Source organism: Bombus huntii, chromosome 15 (assembly GCF_024542735.1).
Source record: "Bombus huntii isolate Logan2020A chromosome 15, iyBomHunt1.1, whole genome shotgun sequence".
NCBI classification, from domain to species: domain Eukaryota; kingdom Metazoa; phylum Arthropoda; class Insecta; order Hymenoptera; family Apidae; genus Bombus; species Bombus huntii.
Window position 1 is genome coordinate 9,017,738 of NC_066252.1, and position 18,041 is coordinate 9,035,778.

General features: G+C 34.8%; 2 protein-coding genes across 9 annotated transcripts in view; both read right to left on the reverse strand.

Annotated features, from left to right (window-relative positions):
• LOC126873944 (ras-specific guanine nucleotide-releasing factor 1-like) overlaps positions 1-9,508 on the reverse strand; it is a 56,937-nt gene extending 47,429 nt beyond the window's left edge. For 4 of the 6 annotated variants that reach the window (XM_050635346.1, XM_050635344.1, XM_050635342.1 and 1 more), the window contains exons 1-4: positions 9,058-9,507; positions 5,561-5,788; positions 3,591-3,721; positions 2,812-2,928 (exon numbers count right to left, since the gene is read on the reverse strand). In XM_050635346.1, coding sequence (XP_050491303.1) covers positions 2,812-2,928; positions 3,591-3,721; positions 5,561-5,588 — 276 coding nt within the window. In that variant the 5' untranslated portion in view covers positions 5,589-5,788; positions 9,058-9,507. Of the gene's footprint in view, positions 1-2,811; positions 2,929-3,590; positions 3,722-5,560; positions 5,789-9,057 lie in introns of all 6 variants that reach the window. The other 2 variants (XM_050635347.1, XM_050635345.1) reach the window with 2 other exon arrangements.
• Positions 9,509-15,806: 6,298 nt separating this feature from the next.
• Positions 15,807-18,036, reverse strand: LOC126873946 (ubiquitin-conjugating enzyme E2 N). Of its 3 annotated transcripts, none has more exons than XM_050635351.1 (3): positions 17,757-18,036; positions 16,560-16,834; positions 15,807-16,425 (listed from the first exon to the last, which is right to left on the reverse strand). In XM_050635351.1, exons 2-3 carry the CDS (start codon positions 16,802-16,804, stop codon positions 16,215-16,217), a joined length of 456 nt encoding a protein of 151 aa, XP_050491308.1. In that variant the 5' UTR covers positions 16,805-16,834; positions 17,757-18,036; the 3' UTR covers positions 15,807-16,214. The 3 variants fall into 3 exon arrangements, with proteins under 3 accessions (XP_050491308.1, XP_050491307.1, XP_050491309.1); XM_050635350.1 differs by having other exon boundaries at positions 16,560-16,820; positions 17,757-18,033; XM_050635352.1 differs by lacking the exon at positions 17,757-18,036 and adding an exon at positions 17,405-17,737 and having other exon boundaries at positions 16,560-16,820.
• Between the last annotated feature and the right edge of the window lie 5 nt (positions 18,037-18,041).

Sequence of the window (18,041 nt, forward strand, 5' to 3'; positions counted from 1 at the left end):
TGTTGCGTTACAGTTAGGGAAGGAACCGTTTGTTCGCCGACTCAAACTCGGAGATACGTTGATTATTTGAGCAAGTTAAGCGACATTTGTCGTGACGATAAAAGATCGTAAATATGTCGACTGTTTCGTTTCGCTTTCTGCATGGCGGTACGACTTTTTTCCAAATATTCTACTCGCGTACAGTTATCGTAGAGCGAATGACATCAAACAAATATAATTCCAGCACAGTTGCTTAATTAATTAATTCTCATAAAGTATCGTTAGATTTTCGTTCTTACGACGATCTCGCGATAAAGTAATTGATACGACGAGTGGTCGATTTAATAAAGAACAGTTATTATATAGCAGTCTGGTTATTTAGCTGGTAAATTTTACGCGAAATATTGCCAATTATAATTAAATTGTATCATGTCAGTAGCTGTAAAAATATAGGATATGAACTTTAAACCGTACGATATGCAAATAGGTACGTGCACACGAAACGGTATAAAAAGTGTAACAACGGTGTGATGATAAGCGTCGCGAGAGATTCGCTAAGTTCGTAATCGTTCTTTGAAGATGAAAATATTGTACAACGCATGTCGAAAAAGGAAAATAAAAAAAGGATTGACCTGGTGAGGTCGAGCGACCTTTGAATAAATCGATAGATCGGCTTACGCATTAATACGTCATGTGCAATTAGTTTACAATCATAAGCGCGTAGCCATAGAGTGCTTTATCCGGTATAAATGAAAATAAATATGTAACTTTGACGGTAACAAGCTTTTTTCGTACTGTTTACTCTTTCGTATCGTCCTTGATAAATATGGGAACATAAACGTGAATAATCAAAGAATTATTTTATAACGAGAGAATTATTTAATAACGAAGAAATTATTTAATAATGAAAGAATTATCGAATAAACGTCCCTATCGTAATACCGTGAACTAGCTGCCTTATAAATTATTAACACACTTTAAAGACGAAGATTGCGTTTTAATAATCGGCAACAACTTGTTCAAGATTAATCGAGTCTTTGCAAAATTTATTACGTTCCTCGAACAGAGACAATGCTTTCCAACTTTCTGTCAACAATGACCTCTCGTTTATTTCTTACGATGGCACGAGAGAAGAAACAGTCGTTACATTGTTCTATACTACCCAACGAAATCGCATTCGAAATTCCAATGTTGTCCCGAACAAATACAATGGACAGAAGAAACGCAGTATGCAAAACAGTCACGTAAAACGAACCGTATCAATCAGTTTCCAACATACTCTGCAGCGACTCTCCCTTTTTCGTAAATCGCAACCTAACTTTCAAATAACAAGGTACTGTAAAACAACCGTCGGAAAGTACTTTCACGATGGTAGTACCGTGACAAAGGGAGATCTGCCAAACAAAATATTCATGGTTGCTCGTACTCCCTACCTGATATTCTCACCGATTCATTCTCACGCTACAGAAATACAACATATACATTTTATCGTATTTAATTTATGCATTACATGTATATTTATGTAAAGACAAAAGATATCGTGCAACGTTTTCGCAAATTCCATCGCGATATGTGAAAAGTGAGCGGAAAGATTAATCTTTAAACAAATTCAACCATAAAACGGCATTTTCATCGATAACGTTGAGGAATAGCGAAAAGCAAAGTATCATTCTGGTACACGATGCTTAATGGCAAACGTTCGTTTCTATAGAAATATATTTATTTTATATCGTTACGATGAATTTTCGTAATTTCTTTTAAACGCCTATCCCAAAATTATCAGACAGTATAATTAACGAATATCCTACATTATCAGAGATATGTCATCAGATATCAGGTTATCGAGAACACGGCTCTTTATCTCAATGACTGCTATAGATCGCGCTATGTACGCTACTTATTCACGTCTGGCCATTGTTCGACTTGTCGTTGCATCCAGACACCGATTCCACGATCCTAGCTGTCTATAAGTTCTCTCTTTTCTAAATACCAATGTTATCGTTCTCGCGATTATTTTATCATCGTTGGGCAATTATTCGACGAGTCTAGAGGAGTGCCGTTTAACGCAACCGATCACGTAAAACGAGTTAAATCGTGCATCGGAAGTTATACGCGTAATTTTGATACGCTAAAGCCCGCGTAAATTGTACAACGACGCATCGTCTCTGCTCAATCGACTCTACGCGAATGCACAAGTCGACAAGTGAGGTCGTGTTAATGCGATGACAAAGGGCCGCGAACCCGAATCTCGTGCACCAGGGTTTGCGTCCACGAGTTTTTCTAAAAGCGTACTCCACTTACACGTGGCTCGTTTTGCACGATACTTGACCCCAATTCCGTGCGTGCACGCGAAATGCATGGGTTTAAGCTTCAAGCATAATGACAGCCGGTCTCGGTAATCTTCAAAGGAACAGCGAAATTATCTGTACTTTGAGGAAAAGGACAAGTGGAATTAGCTACGTGTACCTAGGCGCACAGTTTCTCGCTATGATAGTTGGGCGTCGATCCGAGACTATATCGTTACGGCTCTGCCTATCGTGTCAGTTTAAAAACGAGGGAAAATTTTACGTACTATATTACGAATATGAGATTTTTATGAGAAACGCGAGACGAGGAGAAAATGAAATAAAAACGACACGCGTTGCTAAAATGTTCGAAAGACTCTTCTACATATTTGCTCGTGCAGAACCGAGATTAATTACCCAGCGCGTTGTAAATCATTGTTCGAATAAAATGTGGAGAGGTAGGTTCGCACTGCGAATAATACGTGTGTAACTGAGCCACGTAGACAGAACTGACACTGCACAGGTACTAAAAGCGGTATACACTTACCTGTTTATCTGGCTCTTTGCCTTTGGCGGTGATGAGGCGATCGCAGTAGCAACCCTCCAACAAAACAACACCGCTGGGTCTCGAACAGCTTTCATTTTCATAGTAGAACAGCAAATTCTGTAACATATATAGCCATCGTCATACGTCTAGAACGAAATATAACGACATTAAATTTAAAAGCAAACTTTCGACTATTTCTCGAAGCGAGGGAAAAAGAGCTCGCCTGATGACGTGAAAATTTCATTTGCATGTTGCACGCGCAACAGTTTCTACAGGGTAAATGTAAAAGTACTTATACGATAACACGAGTTGAAGCTTCGAAAAACTATGTTTGTTGTTACATTTTAACGAAGCGGAATATACGACCACGGAAAAGAATGAAAAAAAAAAAAAGGAAAAGATAGGAAACATTGGTGGAACTGCATTTGAACGAAAAATTTTGTTTTTACGAAATTTGTAACTGTATTTACCTAAAAGCGATGCTACGTAAAAGGAAAATTAATATATGTATTAATTATATACAAGAAAAGCAGTTTCAAATAGCGACGAGTAAAATTTCTCGGCCAGGCAGATTTTCCTAATTAGTTTCGGATACGCTGGTATAGCTACTTATCACGTTAAATCACCAGTTATCGTGTAAAACTGTATCGTTACGTGCACGCGCATACAACTTCCACACGAACAGTTTCTTCGATTCGTTCAAAGAACCAGATTTTCCCCCTTAAATACGAAGTTTCGACAGGATGATCAACACGAAAATCGACGTATGTATCACTCACCTGATATAAAACGAACCATCGTAATTGCCACTTGGCCGAGTCGGCGGTTCGTTTGTGCAAATATCCAGTGAACGAGTGATCGTAATGAGCTTTTTCCGAGAGCATGATGAGCTGCGAGTCGTTCACCCTCACTGAAACATACAACGAATATCAGACGTGAAATGGTAGGAATTGTAGCCGAATCCATAATTTAGCCGTTCGAACGTAACGTTCCCAGTTGCGTTATACGCGTTCTGATGCTGCCTACTTATCGTGTCATTTTTCTTCTCTGATGAATTTATTCGCCACGTTACCGGACGACTTAACGAGACAGTTTACTCGGAAAAAACGCTTCGTTCTTGTCGATCTTCTCTGCCACCAACTTTTTGCATTTTACGATCAAACTTGTTGTAATTTTAAACTTTTCATCGCGTTTTTGCAAGAAGATACGTGGAAAATTACACGATTATTAGAAAATTCAAAACGACCAGTCGTTAATTCTTGTACGTTCTTTTAAATAATGCATCCGTTGCGCGTATTCTAGCGTAAATAATGCTTCCGTGAGAAAGTTCGACGTCACTAATTTCCTGTAAAAACAGATGCAAATGGCTGCGTAGAATTTATACGATATAGCGACTAGAAGTTGGTAATATGAATGTGAATAGCGTTATTCGATAACGCAAATGTTCGTATGGGTTAAATTGGCATAGAGTTTGAAATAGGTCTATCACTCATGCGCGTAATCTGAATATTCTTGCATTGAATTAACACGCGGCATACGAACTTGTGACAAGTTTTCACGCACTAACGTTCCTACATCCGCGGTAGTAACACTATATTATGCTTTGAAGAAATCAGGATCCTTGGTCAAATATTCTAGATACAATTCTTTTCGTCTATAGAAGCATCGAAAGAAAAGATTTGAAGTTTGAAATTTGGAATTTGCAGCCGAGACGAAATTAGACGATTGCCTAATGTTTCCTGGTATCTTAAATCAAATATCTCTGTTGAAACAAGCTTTACAAACGTAGAACCAATCAACGAGAAAGATCTCACGGCGATCCTTCCTGGCCGATCTTTCAGCGAGCAATCCATCGTAAAGTTAAGGATATTCCGAGACGCGTGTTTTGCACGTTCTCGATCCACTCAAATCTGAAAAACACCGAGATTTGTTGCAGCACAACTTTAACTTAAACTTAATTACGATACAAGCGAAGGAAAAGTTTTCTCGTGTATGGAAGCGAGTCGACAGACAGATGTGATTTTTACAGAAGTCATCCATCATGGCAAGTTACTTTTGGTAGATCTGCAAGTATATTTCTTCGTTCGACGAGAAGTTATTTTCGCTTCTCTGGGAATTGCTTTATTTAAATCGACGAATGATATTTTACCGAATCGATTACGAAACATCTGAGAATTATTTTCTAACGCGTCTTCGCCCTTTACGTGAAAAATTGCTAAGTATTCGTTAACCAAAGGCCGTGGAAACGTGAAACAGGAGTTACCCTTTGAAGTTGAAAAAGTAGAAAACTGACGAAAATAAAAGGACTTGATCGTATTTCTTTTTGTAATCCGATGTACGTAAAATAGTATTTTTGACGAATTTGTAAAATTTTCAGGCAACAGGAAACGAAAACGTTTGACCGAATCGTCACATACATGTTTTTTCTTTTTTTTTTTTGTATGAAAGTGTAACGAATTATTTTTTAGTAAACAAGAGCCACGAAACTATGGACCTTTTGCGCCAATTTTTGTTTCCGAAAAGCTGATTTCGAATATCTGTCAAACGAATCGCGCGTGGTCTATATTAAATATTCAATCGAAACAAATTTTTCAGTTTAATATTCGTGTTTTATCAGACTGCTATATTTTCGCGGTGCACGTTTGATAAAAGGGTCGAGTTGCAACGAATGCTTTTGAAAGACATATCGACCGACGCATAAATTGAGTCGAGAATGTTGAAAATAGCAATGGCTTCGCTCGCAACTTACCAGTTCTTTGCATCTTTGGGCTGAGCATGATCACAGGTCGTTGGCGAAGCTTCTTTTCGACGATCCACGCGATAAATATTGATTGTCCAGAATACCTTGTATAGGGTGCGATGACGTAGAAAATAGCACCGTGCTGTCGTGATGTTGCGCACGGACGTTTATCGTGGTATAAGTATCTTAGGAACTCCAATTTCTTGAGCCTCTTCAACAACGCGTCCCACCACGGTTCTAAACGAGGCAAGTAGGAGAAAAGAAACTGTTCAACTTCTTGAATTATCAGAAACTTACGTACACTTTATAATAACTTGTTGTTCTACTCCTTTCTGAATATCATGTATACGTATAAAATGGTCCGATAAGTAAAATATATTACAATCGTGTTTTAAAGGAAGTTTCAAAACGAAAGTAATAATAGAACAGGCCATGAATTTTATAACGAGTATGGTAATGCGTCACCTTAACAACTTTTTCTTTCTTACTTTTCTTTCAAACAAATTGAACTAGCAATCGGTGTATTTATCAGTTTCAAAATAACGTGAAGAGCAGCTTCGTTCTAAATAAATACGTCATCTTCTAATTAATGTATCGAGCAATATATTATAACAGGATTAATCATCATACCGTGTTGTCAAACAAAGAAGAAAAGTATACGACTATCGCATAAATTGTACGCCTAATAATCGAAAATTGTATGTATATAATTGTAAAGATAATTTGTAAAATCTTATTTGTCCTATACCGAACTGTGACGTTACCGTGACAACATTCGCTATTTGTATTAACGCTTTTATCTTCAACACGTTTCGTACGTTCTATTTCTCTACAGTTCTATCTTCCATTACTTTTTCTCTATGTTCGAGCTTGTGAAACAAAATATGCGAATAATAGCATTCGTATGCTTTCTAAGACAGGTTCCACGCGGGAGACGGTATTTTGATAACAGTAACTTTATATCCATCGATATCATTGTTTTTCTAGGTCTGTGATACGCGTACGAACGTAATGATAGAAACCACGAAAAAATGAAAAATCGCATAAAATTTACGAGGCCGTGTATAGACAGTGTGAGGCAGATCCGCGATTAATTGTACATAGCTTTTCAAGAATATCTAAGGTTGGTTCTGCAAGTACGTACATACAGTTGGGCAAATGGACGTCGCATAAGTACTCTTAGTCGAAACTTTCTTTGAAGTTACAGCAACTTACGTTTAGTTTATTTATAGCTGAATTCGTAATTTCGTTCGCAATTTAAGATACAAGAAATTTATGCGTAAGGCTGAATCTTTCGAAACGTGAAATACTGCAGTGTAACGTGACAAAATAATTACGCGTTCTAAAGATAAATCTAAAAATTATAGCAAAGAAATATAGGTGCTACTTGAGTAGCCTCAAAGTTGTTTACTCTTCTATTTCTTACGTGTGAAAAGTATAAAAAGACACGCGACATGATTGCTCATAGCTTAACCTAATGTGTAGTTTCTAATGTAGTGTAACACGTTTCATAAACATTGCTTAATAGATTCAAACGTTATGTAAAGTACATGTAAATGCAATTTTCTTTAAAATGTCAATTACTTCATATCGTATATTTATATTGAAATATTATCAGCGGAATAATATTTCTTTATATATTTGTCATTAACGGCAAGTAATTACAATATAAACAAATATACGTATACTTGTGCGTAATTAAATATTTACAATTAATTAAACCTTTATTTTAATAAACTGGATTTAGTATTATTGTGCATACACGGCAGGATTTCCCATTATTCGTCGTATAACAACATCATATAACAATATTACAAATGATACATTTAAATCATTATATTTTATTTTGTAGATTAAGCTTATATTTATTATTGACGATATTGATGCGTAATATTTCTTCTATAATTCAAAAACAACTTCTATAATTCAATTTTGGCCGAATTTTGTATTCTTTCCGGCTTCCATTTCCTCTTATTAGCATAATAAATATATTTAGTTTTATTCGATCAAATAACAGACATGACACAATGTCCAGAAAAATTTTTTTTCGAAAGAGAATATTAGTGACGTCAGATAAAAATTCGACAGTTTATTAGCGTTTAGTCGTTTAAATTAATTATATCGCGGCAGTATCTGTTACACTTTTGATTAAAAACGCAGTCGCCTCTATAGTGAGATACCTAAATAATTAAAACAGAGGAATGTTTATTTTAAAACTCTCATCTGCTGTTTTCCGGAACCAACTAAAAATTCCAGATTGCTCGTCGTCGTCGTTTAACGCTATTCGATGTGGGAAACGAATGAAACGTCGCTACCACGTATCGGATTAACGGTTTTTTATTTATCGAAATATTCATTTATTTGTCAGAAAATCCACACGCTCGCATCCCGTGATTCATGGAATTTCATTACACGCGCATCATTATCTTTTGCTGTCGACACGCGGTCCAGAGTTTTACGTTCCGTTTCACAAACGAGATTTGCTACAGGCCGGATATTACACTATCGTTCGCTACGTCCATATGTATTTACATATCTACATACGTGTATATACATACATATATGCCTGTTGCTTGGAAACAGTATTTTAAACTTTCGTTATCCTGTGATTTGTATCATTCGGAATCAAAAATTTCCATCCGAATCTCTGCAGGACTAAATTTTTGTCCGACGATTGTAACTTTATAATTTGACGAAACCAAGTGTAAAATCGAGATATGTATCCGTGTTCCTCCGTATGTGTCAGTATAAATAAAATGTGGAAGTTTGGCCAAGATAACATCTCTTCGTATGAATAGAAAAAGTAACTGGATAGATTCAAATTTTGCATGAAATTTTACGTAATATTTCTCAAAACTTATTATTTCAACTTTTATCTAACTCCACATTTTGCGATGTAGCAAATCGACGTTGCTAACTGACCGTGGATTAAATCATGTTCCTCTCCCGCATTAAAATCTACACGATCATTTACAAAAAAAAAAAAAATCCACCGAGACATAAGTCGTTAGACCAAAAACGTAGTCGTTATACGTGACTATTGGTATCTGTAACTCGTGAAGTACGTGCATATACGCTTCGCGAATGCATAAGATCAAACACGTTCCAACTCGAATAGATAACGTTTATGGAACACCGGAGTGTAACGGAACATCCTGCGACATACCGACAGCCCTATCAAAGGATACAGCTTTCTTTTCGGTATACTATTCATTGGGAATAACCATGCGGCAGCATCCACTCGACGACGCGACGCCGTAATACAACCGCATCAAACGAAAGAGGCGCTCGCTGCGGCAAACGATGCTTCAGCGGATTAATCGCGCGCAATTCGCACCGTTCGAACCGCATCGTACGTTCCAAACGAATCAATGGCCAAAAAAGAAAAAAAAATCATAAATCAAGAATAAAACGAGAAGAAGAAATTGAAGAAAGGAGAGAAAGAGAAGAAGAAACGAAGGAAGAGGGAAGTATAGTATAGCGAAGCGATTTTGGTGACACAGTACCTGTTACTTCTTCCCCCGATATATCTATCCTCTCCAGTTCTCGACTGATGTTGCACCACCTGTTCGTGCTCCAGATTCACAGTCCCCCCTCCACAGTAGTCTGCCTCTCTAAATATATATGTATTCCCTCGGCCACGGATGTCCGAGGATGCGGCGGCAGCGTCGAGGCGGATGCGGCGCGAACGAGCGTGTCTCTAGTCGGCTGGAGAGAAGGTACGAGGACCGATTAAACGATTATTAATCGAGTTGGTCCGGCGAGCAGCAGTAACGAGGTCGGGCCAGGTGACCAGGATGAGGACGGCCGTTGTACGAACGAGAACGTGGAAACTGGTGGCCCGTTACCGGCACCCGACATGGTCGAGGATGTTTCGGCATCGGGAGTCGCGACGTGCCTACCCAGAGGCATCGCCACGGGTTCACGGGGCTGCCTCCTCTGCTCTGCCTTTTCTCCAACCCCAGAAGCTGCGCGCTTACCTGTCACTGCGCACACTCCCGCTGAAAGCCACCCCACACGACACGGCATGGGCGGATCTATATGTGGGCTAATTGGGCTGCAAGAAATGGGATCAAGTTCAATACGACCGACGTCGCGCCGGAATTGGTGAATCAATGCTCGTTCCAACGTTGCAATATCATTCGGCCATTGGTCATTCCTTCTTTTTACCCTTTTTCTATCGTTCCATCGATTTCCTTCTGCCTCCTTACCTAAAAATGGAAAAGAATCGACCGATTACCCATCCAAATCGATCTGCGGATTTCATCCCTTTATATCTCTTTCTATGGGTTCGTCTAGAGAACATATTTTATAAGGTTCGACCAATCATTCTCCGAGGCATACATCGCACAATTATTATTGCCAACGGCATGGGTCAGGTATTTTTTTTACAACGTTCGAAACAATTGTTACACGTTTGAAATTATACCATACTTTATACGTTGTCGAGGTCAGCTGTTAGGCAGTTTTAATTGAATTATGCATATGAAGATGCGAAGAAGAATTTTTCTGATAAAGTGTTCGTATCAGGAACTGGGTGTACTGATTTATCGCGTATAAGGGGACATAAATTTTGAATATTTATCGTGCAAGGATTTTGAAAGATGATGTCTGATACGTTTTAAAATTAATGGTAATCACCAAACGATTTCTTACAAACATGAAACAGCTACGTTACTTGTGACGCGTATATGTTGCGAATTCCAGCATATTTTTCAAGATTTCCGTTCGGCGAAAGAAACGAGTGTTATTACTCGAAAGCAGCAAGACACTGGAAAAATAGATGAAAGCGATCAGATATGAAAAATATCATTAGCGCGTAACTGGGAATAACGAGAAGAATGTTGTGAAACGTCAGAGAATTTTGAAGACATATTCATTTACCACCTTTTCTTCGTTTTCACGATATTGAGCACCAAATGAAATTAACACGGCAAATGGAACAAAGAAATGAAAATCGGTAAACTTTAAGAGAATGTTTGCATTGTTTTCGTGATACGCTAGCTTAATATACGTGAAAGTAACTTTAATGCTTGTATCTCTTAGGCTTTGATACTTCCTTCATACGTCAAACCTTCGTTACATTTTCTCGATTACCGCGTCCATGTAGGGTGGCCTATTTTAATTTATAGGGTGTCCCTAGAAGGAAAGTACCGCGTTAATGGTGGCATGATTCTAAAGCAGGATAAGACTAAGGTGCTACACGATGCTGAAGCAGTAAATAACCGCTTTCGCGTTGAATACACCTTTTCCTAAAATTGCCGTTACCCGATCGCATTTTAATAAGAAACGCTGATATCTAACGCTACTTCTTATACTATTCTATATTATAACCAAGTTTCTAGAAAGAATCACGTTATCGCGCGACGAAACTTGCTCTACTTTATTTTCTTAAGCCGCGCGATCAAACGGAACTCCATTCTGAAAATTGTACGATCTCTGACAAAGAAAAGAACGCAACAGACCCTACAATCTCTTCATAAACAAAAAGCCAGTTAATCACCCTATATCAATATCGGCGAGAATAGGAAAAAGGAGATATTCATTGCTCGAGTTACTCGCCTCTGAAATATCCTGATAATCCTCGCCAATCCTTCGAACCTCCTGTGTAAAGCTCCGCGTTCAATCTTTTTCCATCCGATATCCTTTCGGCTGATAAAGTGAATCGAGTCACCCTGTGGTAATGGCGACCAGGCAGAGAAATTAGCTCGAGGCTCCGAAATTCTGGCATCCAACTCTGCATAACTACCCTCCCGACAACTCGACTCTCCTAAATATCCGTGTCTCACATCGCCCGTTCCATGACGCGACGCAACGTGCCGATCTTCCCCTCCTTGCGATACCAACAACGATCCAGATCACGTCGGATCGCCGCATCAGGAGGAGGTCTAACCGAATATCCTTCGACGGACTCATTCAAGGAATCTCGAACGCGCCTACCTGACTCCGACAGATTTTTGCCCTGTCTGTTCGAACGACCAAGTTCGCGATTTCAAACCGCGTAAGACGTCTCTACAACACACGGAAAAATTAATCACGCTGTCGGCAATTTCGCATCCTCGGGGAATTTCATCGTTGATTACGTCAAAGAGAAACTTTGTATTTCGGTTACCATGGGTTATTTGCTTAATTACGTTCTTCATTAGCGTTGCGTTAATGAATAATCGTTGCGTTTCTTCAGTAATATTACCTTTATGAAGAATCTAAAACTCTTTCACCGTAACGTTGGAAACACATTTCATCCGGTGCAATTGGGAGAGTTGCACAGAGGTGATCACTGATCATGTACCATTGATATATGATCCTACGAAGCTATTGAGCTGCTCACATATCGACTGAAGCTCTTAATACGGTTGCATTAGAATCATTCATACATTCGTGTTATGACGAAACGATAAGCACGTGTGCTTTAACGTTGCGTATCGTGAGACATATTGTGATTATTTTTAGATCTTTTCTCGTTATAAATTGTTATAATTCCTTAGAAAATAGTATTAGGTATCGTATTAGAATGGTATCAGAATAGAATTTGAAATTATTGCAAGACTTTCGAATTAATATCGTTTGTAATATCTGATCTAATTCAAATACAAATTACCTTGAACCTTCAAAATGTTGGTTGATATAAAAGAGTATGAATTCTTTCTTTTTTCTTTTACATTAATTTTGTATGATATTTGAAGTGAAATTAAAAGGAAAATAGACGAGGCATAGTTAGGGTGGATATCCAGATGCAACAACCTCCACGCGGTGAGATCTGAGCACGATCATTATTATAATATATCACAATATTAATTTTTGAAACATAAAATTATAAAACTTTTTGTTCAGAATTGTAACTGATAGTAGTTACATATAATTGATAGATGAATTATGATTTATATAGTAAACAGTACAAACCACTTCATTAGACTGTAGCGAAATTCTTATTGATTCCAGAAACTGCAAATCAGCGGATCAGAAAGCTTTTGGATCTTTCTGGTGATGTGCAACGAGATATTGTTTCCTTTTTAAATAAATGATTTTGTTCCTAAAACTAATTTCCGTTCTACTTTTGTTTCTGTACAGAAGGGACGCTCCGTTTTAGTCATTTGCTTTATAATAAAAATAAACAAATAATATTGTAGAAGTATAGAATTTTGTATCTATAATTATCGAGATATATTGCAATTTTATCTTGTAGCTTCAATGTATATGTACCAGCACAAATGTTATTATCTTATTCTACGCCGAATCGATAATGTTGGAAATGACACTAAAGTGGTAAATGGGCTCGACCGTAGAGCTTCTGAAATACATTACGTATATGGTACTTGATTTATCCTGTATCATGTGTAAAAAGATTATTTAATAAATTATTTATAAGATTCTCAACGAACATCAACATTAATTTTAATAAAATAGTTTTGACTACTTACTTAAATAGAATTCCTAATAAATTACAAAATTTCCTTCGGTACCAGATTTATTTCGTTTGATATATTATAAAATGATTATTTTAACTATATATATTTCACTGTGTTTTTTTCTTACATTAAACATAAATATCCGATTCTCTGCTCACCTTCTAAACCTAAATATATAAAATCAGAAATTAAATATCAGAATCACCCCAAATTACGTACACACGTTTCCTAAATTTGTAATATCATATGATCACATATAGGTTGCATAATAAAAAAATAGTTATAAATTTAATATTTGAATACATTAAAATTTGAATCTAGATGACAATAATCTTCTTTTCCTAGTTAATTGAATGCCAAAAGCTTCGCATATTATTTATGCAAAACAATAACGCGATATGTAAAAAAACAAATTATATTTTTATTGCGTGTTATTAATTTGCGTTATTGAAAGGAAATATCACGAATTAGTCTAAATTATCCTTTTAAAAATACGTTTTTCTTTTCGACATACCAAAACGAAGGATTTTATCGAAATATGTATTTTCAGATATATAACGCATTAATACTCAGTTTTTAAATTTTGAAATTAACATTAAGCGCTAGTAATTTAACAGTTCTGGTTCTATTTTGAAACAATTGGACTTCTCTTATTACAAACTTTTACTTAAAATCTTTACGAATTACCAAAATTATTTAATGTAAAAAAAATTTTCGAATTACTTTTAAATAAATTGTGGATCTTCAAGTGCCTTTTTCCATGAGAAATCCTAATTTAAATTTCATATATTGTCTGTATCTAGCTTTTCTATTTTTCTTATTATTGTAAAGTAATTATACATTCTTGAAAATTGGCAGCAATATATTGGCATGTTAATATTGCTTTGTAATATATTTATAATTACCTCTTTATTATTGCAAATTATCTACAGATATTTTTCTTTTCGTGTAACCGATCCCAGTGTCCTTCCATCACATTTAAATTAAGTATTACTTTTATTAAAATATTACTAATATATTAAATGAATACAAATTTTGAATTGTTCAGAAATATACCAACTGGTTGTTTAAGTTCTATAATGTAAATATCGATCGATCAAATTGAAGATCTATTAATAAATACTGATTAACATAAAATTAAATATGAGCCGTTTGTTGTAACTATTTATACAGCAGTTTTTTGAAATTCATGCATGGATGAAAACAATGTCATACTTCAACTTTTATACAGCTTTTTTATATCTGTGTAATCAATTAAATGGCATTAGCAATGATACCTATTCAATAATACAATTTTTTCATACATATGAAATCAATACATTTAACCATATGTTATGCTAATTATTAATACTTTTCGGTAAACAAACTACATAAATAAATTCTCAACATATTGTCTGTCTCACTTCTCTTATCTTATTTTATATATTAAATTTGTTTTCAACGGCTGAAACGGCTAAAATTAACAATAAAAAAATGTTTTAATATCAATGAAACTCGTCTTTCTTGAAATTAATTAAAAAAGACACGTCTGTTGAAGCAGTCTAAAGACACCAAAGTATATTACATTCACAACCATTATTGTTATAAACAATTGCTGGTTAACAATTGTTTGAAAGCAAAGTTCAAAAATTAGCTATTAAATATAGAAGTGAGGCCCTAGCTAATAAATAATGTTAGCCAGGGTCTTCTTGGACTAGTGTGTCAAGGAAAATATGGATAAAGTTTTTACTATTCTGATACTCAAAGTGTTAGGCAATTTCTTATTGTAAAGAAACCTTGATATCAAAATTAGGAATGTAATTATCATTGTGATATTAGGAAAAAAAACTATTATTCATATTTTAAAATTGATAAGCAGTCAATTAAGACAACAAGAAATTTTAATCAAATGATATACTGCTTGCTTTAAGTTACTATTCTCGTTATTCAAATATCATCAAAAATATACAGGGTTTTACAAAGGATACTTTCCACTTTGCTACACTTCTTCTGTATGAGCTAAAAATCATGATATCTCGTAAGGCAACCTTTTAACAGTTAGATATTTGTTGGAAGTAGGCAATCTATTTAACTTTAAATTTAATATTTTAATTTAATTATATTATAATTTAAATTATGGTAATGTAATTTAATATTTTTACATAACATTAAGAATGAGCACTTTCATTTGCTCGCAATTTAAAATATTCTTGTATTTAAACTAAATTTCAAAGATCATCAAAAGTATATGATTAGACATTAGTAAATTTTTGAAACTGTTTCCAACTTATTCTGATTCAACCTTTATAAAAAGAAAAGAAAAAATAAACAAAAGTGATTGAAAATGTTTTCTTATATATATATATATATATATAAGATATATATATAAGATATATATATATATATATATGTATTTTTATACAGTAAAAATATAGATTAACATAATCATTGAACAGATGATTTTTCATACGACCAAGATTTTAAGATCAAATAATTGAAATTTGTTATGAATATTCAAAATGTTTCTTCTTACATTACATTGATAAATAAAAATCTGCGATAGAGAAATGTTGTTACAATAGCTATACACTTCAAAAATGGAACTTCGCATACCTCCAATATTTTTGTACGCTTATTATTTAAAATAGTTAATTATAAATAAATGCCATATGTGTAGATCCCAAATTCAGTATTAGAGCTTTCATTTAACATTGTACATTCACGGAAATGATAAATACATTAAGATTATCAGACAACCAGTTAGTAGACATTGAATACGGAAAAATGTAATATTATTATAATATAATGAACGATCCAGTACTGCTTTTTTTTCAGGGATACATTAAAGGTATCAAAATAAAGGCTATAAATTACTGATTGCACAAGCCATTTTGTAATCATATTCAAAAAAAAATCTTTACGCAACATGCTACATTCACTTATTTTTACTACAAAGGTATATTTTTAAGTAAAAACTAGCAATTCATTAAAATTATACCTTCTTCCTGAAATAGGAACCTTCTTACGATTGACTTTTTCAATGTTAGAAGATTCTTGACAAGTCTGTTCGACAAACCGTTGAAGAAATCTAAACACATTTTTGTATTCCCCGCGATATAGAAAATACAGTTTCATTCTGTTTACTCTTACAAAACTTTTATTATTTTTATAGCAAAATTGTGGACACAGGTGCAGGGTACGCAGCTGGTGCGGGTAAAGTGATCGGTAAACTCGGAAAGATAGGGGTGACGTCACTTCGCATCATGGAAAATCTAAGATCAGTTGTCCATAGCATATCTCCGAGTCCATTCTTTGGCATTGCGTATTGCTTCGCTTTCATTTACTTTCCAGAGTTCAGCGACGTCATTTGCCAAAGGGTCATCTGGATTTGGTGCACTTAAAAGTGCTTGTATTGATAATAAAACTGTTCTGATTTGAAGAGCAGGACTCCATTTATCTTTAAGAATATCCAAACAAATCCTGCCCAATCTATACAACAAATATAAATATTTCTTGTACATTGAATTTTATTTATGCATTACATAAATTAACACACTTAAAAAGCTAATATAATTAAACAAAATTATCAAAATAATTGTCAGAAATTATGTGTCTATAATTACCTATCTATATTTGGATGATAAATTTTTGTAATGAATCTAACTTTAGGAGCAGACATTGGATAGTCTTCTGGTAGGAACAACTCAAGTTTAAAAAGTCCACCTTCAAATGGCGAATCTTCAGGTCCAGTTACAATTACATGAAAATACCTAGCATTTGTATCATCTGGTACAGCACTGATACCGGGAACTGGCTCTTGCATTAGTCTTTGTGTTTCTTTGATAATCCTTCTTGGTAGCGCAGCCATATTTGATGAAACTCCTCTAGAAGAAAATATCTATACATCTTTTAACTTGCTTTCTAAATAATAAATCCAATTTATTACTTAAAATAATTTTGCTATAAACATGTACTTAGAAAACTATAAAAGATTAATGCTATATGTTTATTACATACAAATATAAATTATATTACACAGGTGCATTAATGAATGAATAATATAAACTAATAGTACTACCTTTAATATTCTTTACTTAGTAAAATACATACACTATTTCAATACTTTCACAATAATTTACAGAGGCATGAATAGTATGAATAAGATATAACGTGTTACAATAATGACTATAAAGGCTATACAAAATTACATCATAAATATAAAAATATAAAAGAAAATAAATAGGTTAACATTTCTAGTAAAACTTATTGCAAACTGTAACAGATATATCATAAACATACAGGTTCATTATAATAGAACTTATAAATGACTAACATAAGAAAATTTAGGTTATCAAAGAATGTTTCCTTTTATTTCTATAAATATAATATACATTACAAATAAAAATTAAATCTTAAACATGCAAATCATAAAAATCTTTCATAATTGTAATAATTAATACGGGTTTACCGCTAATTGACAGCTTCTCACGGTACGTATAATTCTGCCGAAACGAGTAATCCTTAAGCCTTAAACTATCATATACAACTAAACAAACGATGCAATACAAATATTTGTTGCATATGTTATTAACAAGGAAATCAAATAAATCGTTCAGAAAGTGGACAATGGTATAACAATTGAATTTTTGCTGAAATATTTCTGCCAACCTCCAAAGCTGTTGCAAGGCTACTGTGTATGCGTAAACAAAGAATTCGTGCACAGAGTCACGTACCATGTACAACTAAGCTGCACAGAGTGTCTCACACGTGTAAGAATGTCTGAAATATGAATACTCTATGTATAACAGTAAAATACGTACGATTATCTGAAAATATCCCCGCGTCACCCCGCAAACTGTGGCAGATTGTCCGCCTCTCTGGAAGCCTTTTCTTCTAGAAACCTCGAGATCGATTTTTAATCCTATTTTCGCAGCACTATCGTATTTCGTGATAATCGGCTTCGCAGCCGACTTCAAAAATCTGTCTGGGATCTATGGTGCAACCCCAAAAAGATACTTCAACAAAGTGTTAATTAAATTTCCACACGTAAATGTGTGTTACAGCTACAGCCCTCGTAACCGCTTCTTGCGATTCATCTTATCACG

Excerpts from the sequence above, each read along its gene's own strand:
- LOC126873946 (XM_050635351.1), bottom strand. The coding sequence starts at position 16,804 with ATGGCTGCGCTACCAAGAAGGATTATCAAAGAAACACAAAGACTAATG. Across the intron at positions 16,426-16,559 it reads TATCATCCAAATATAGATAG|ATTGGGCAGGATTTGTTTGG; the intron begins GTAATTATAGAC and ends TTTGTTGTATAG.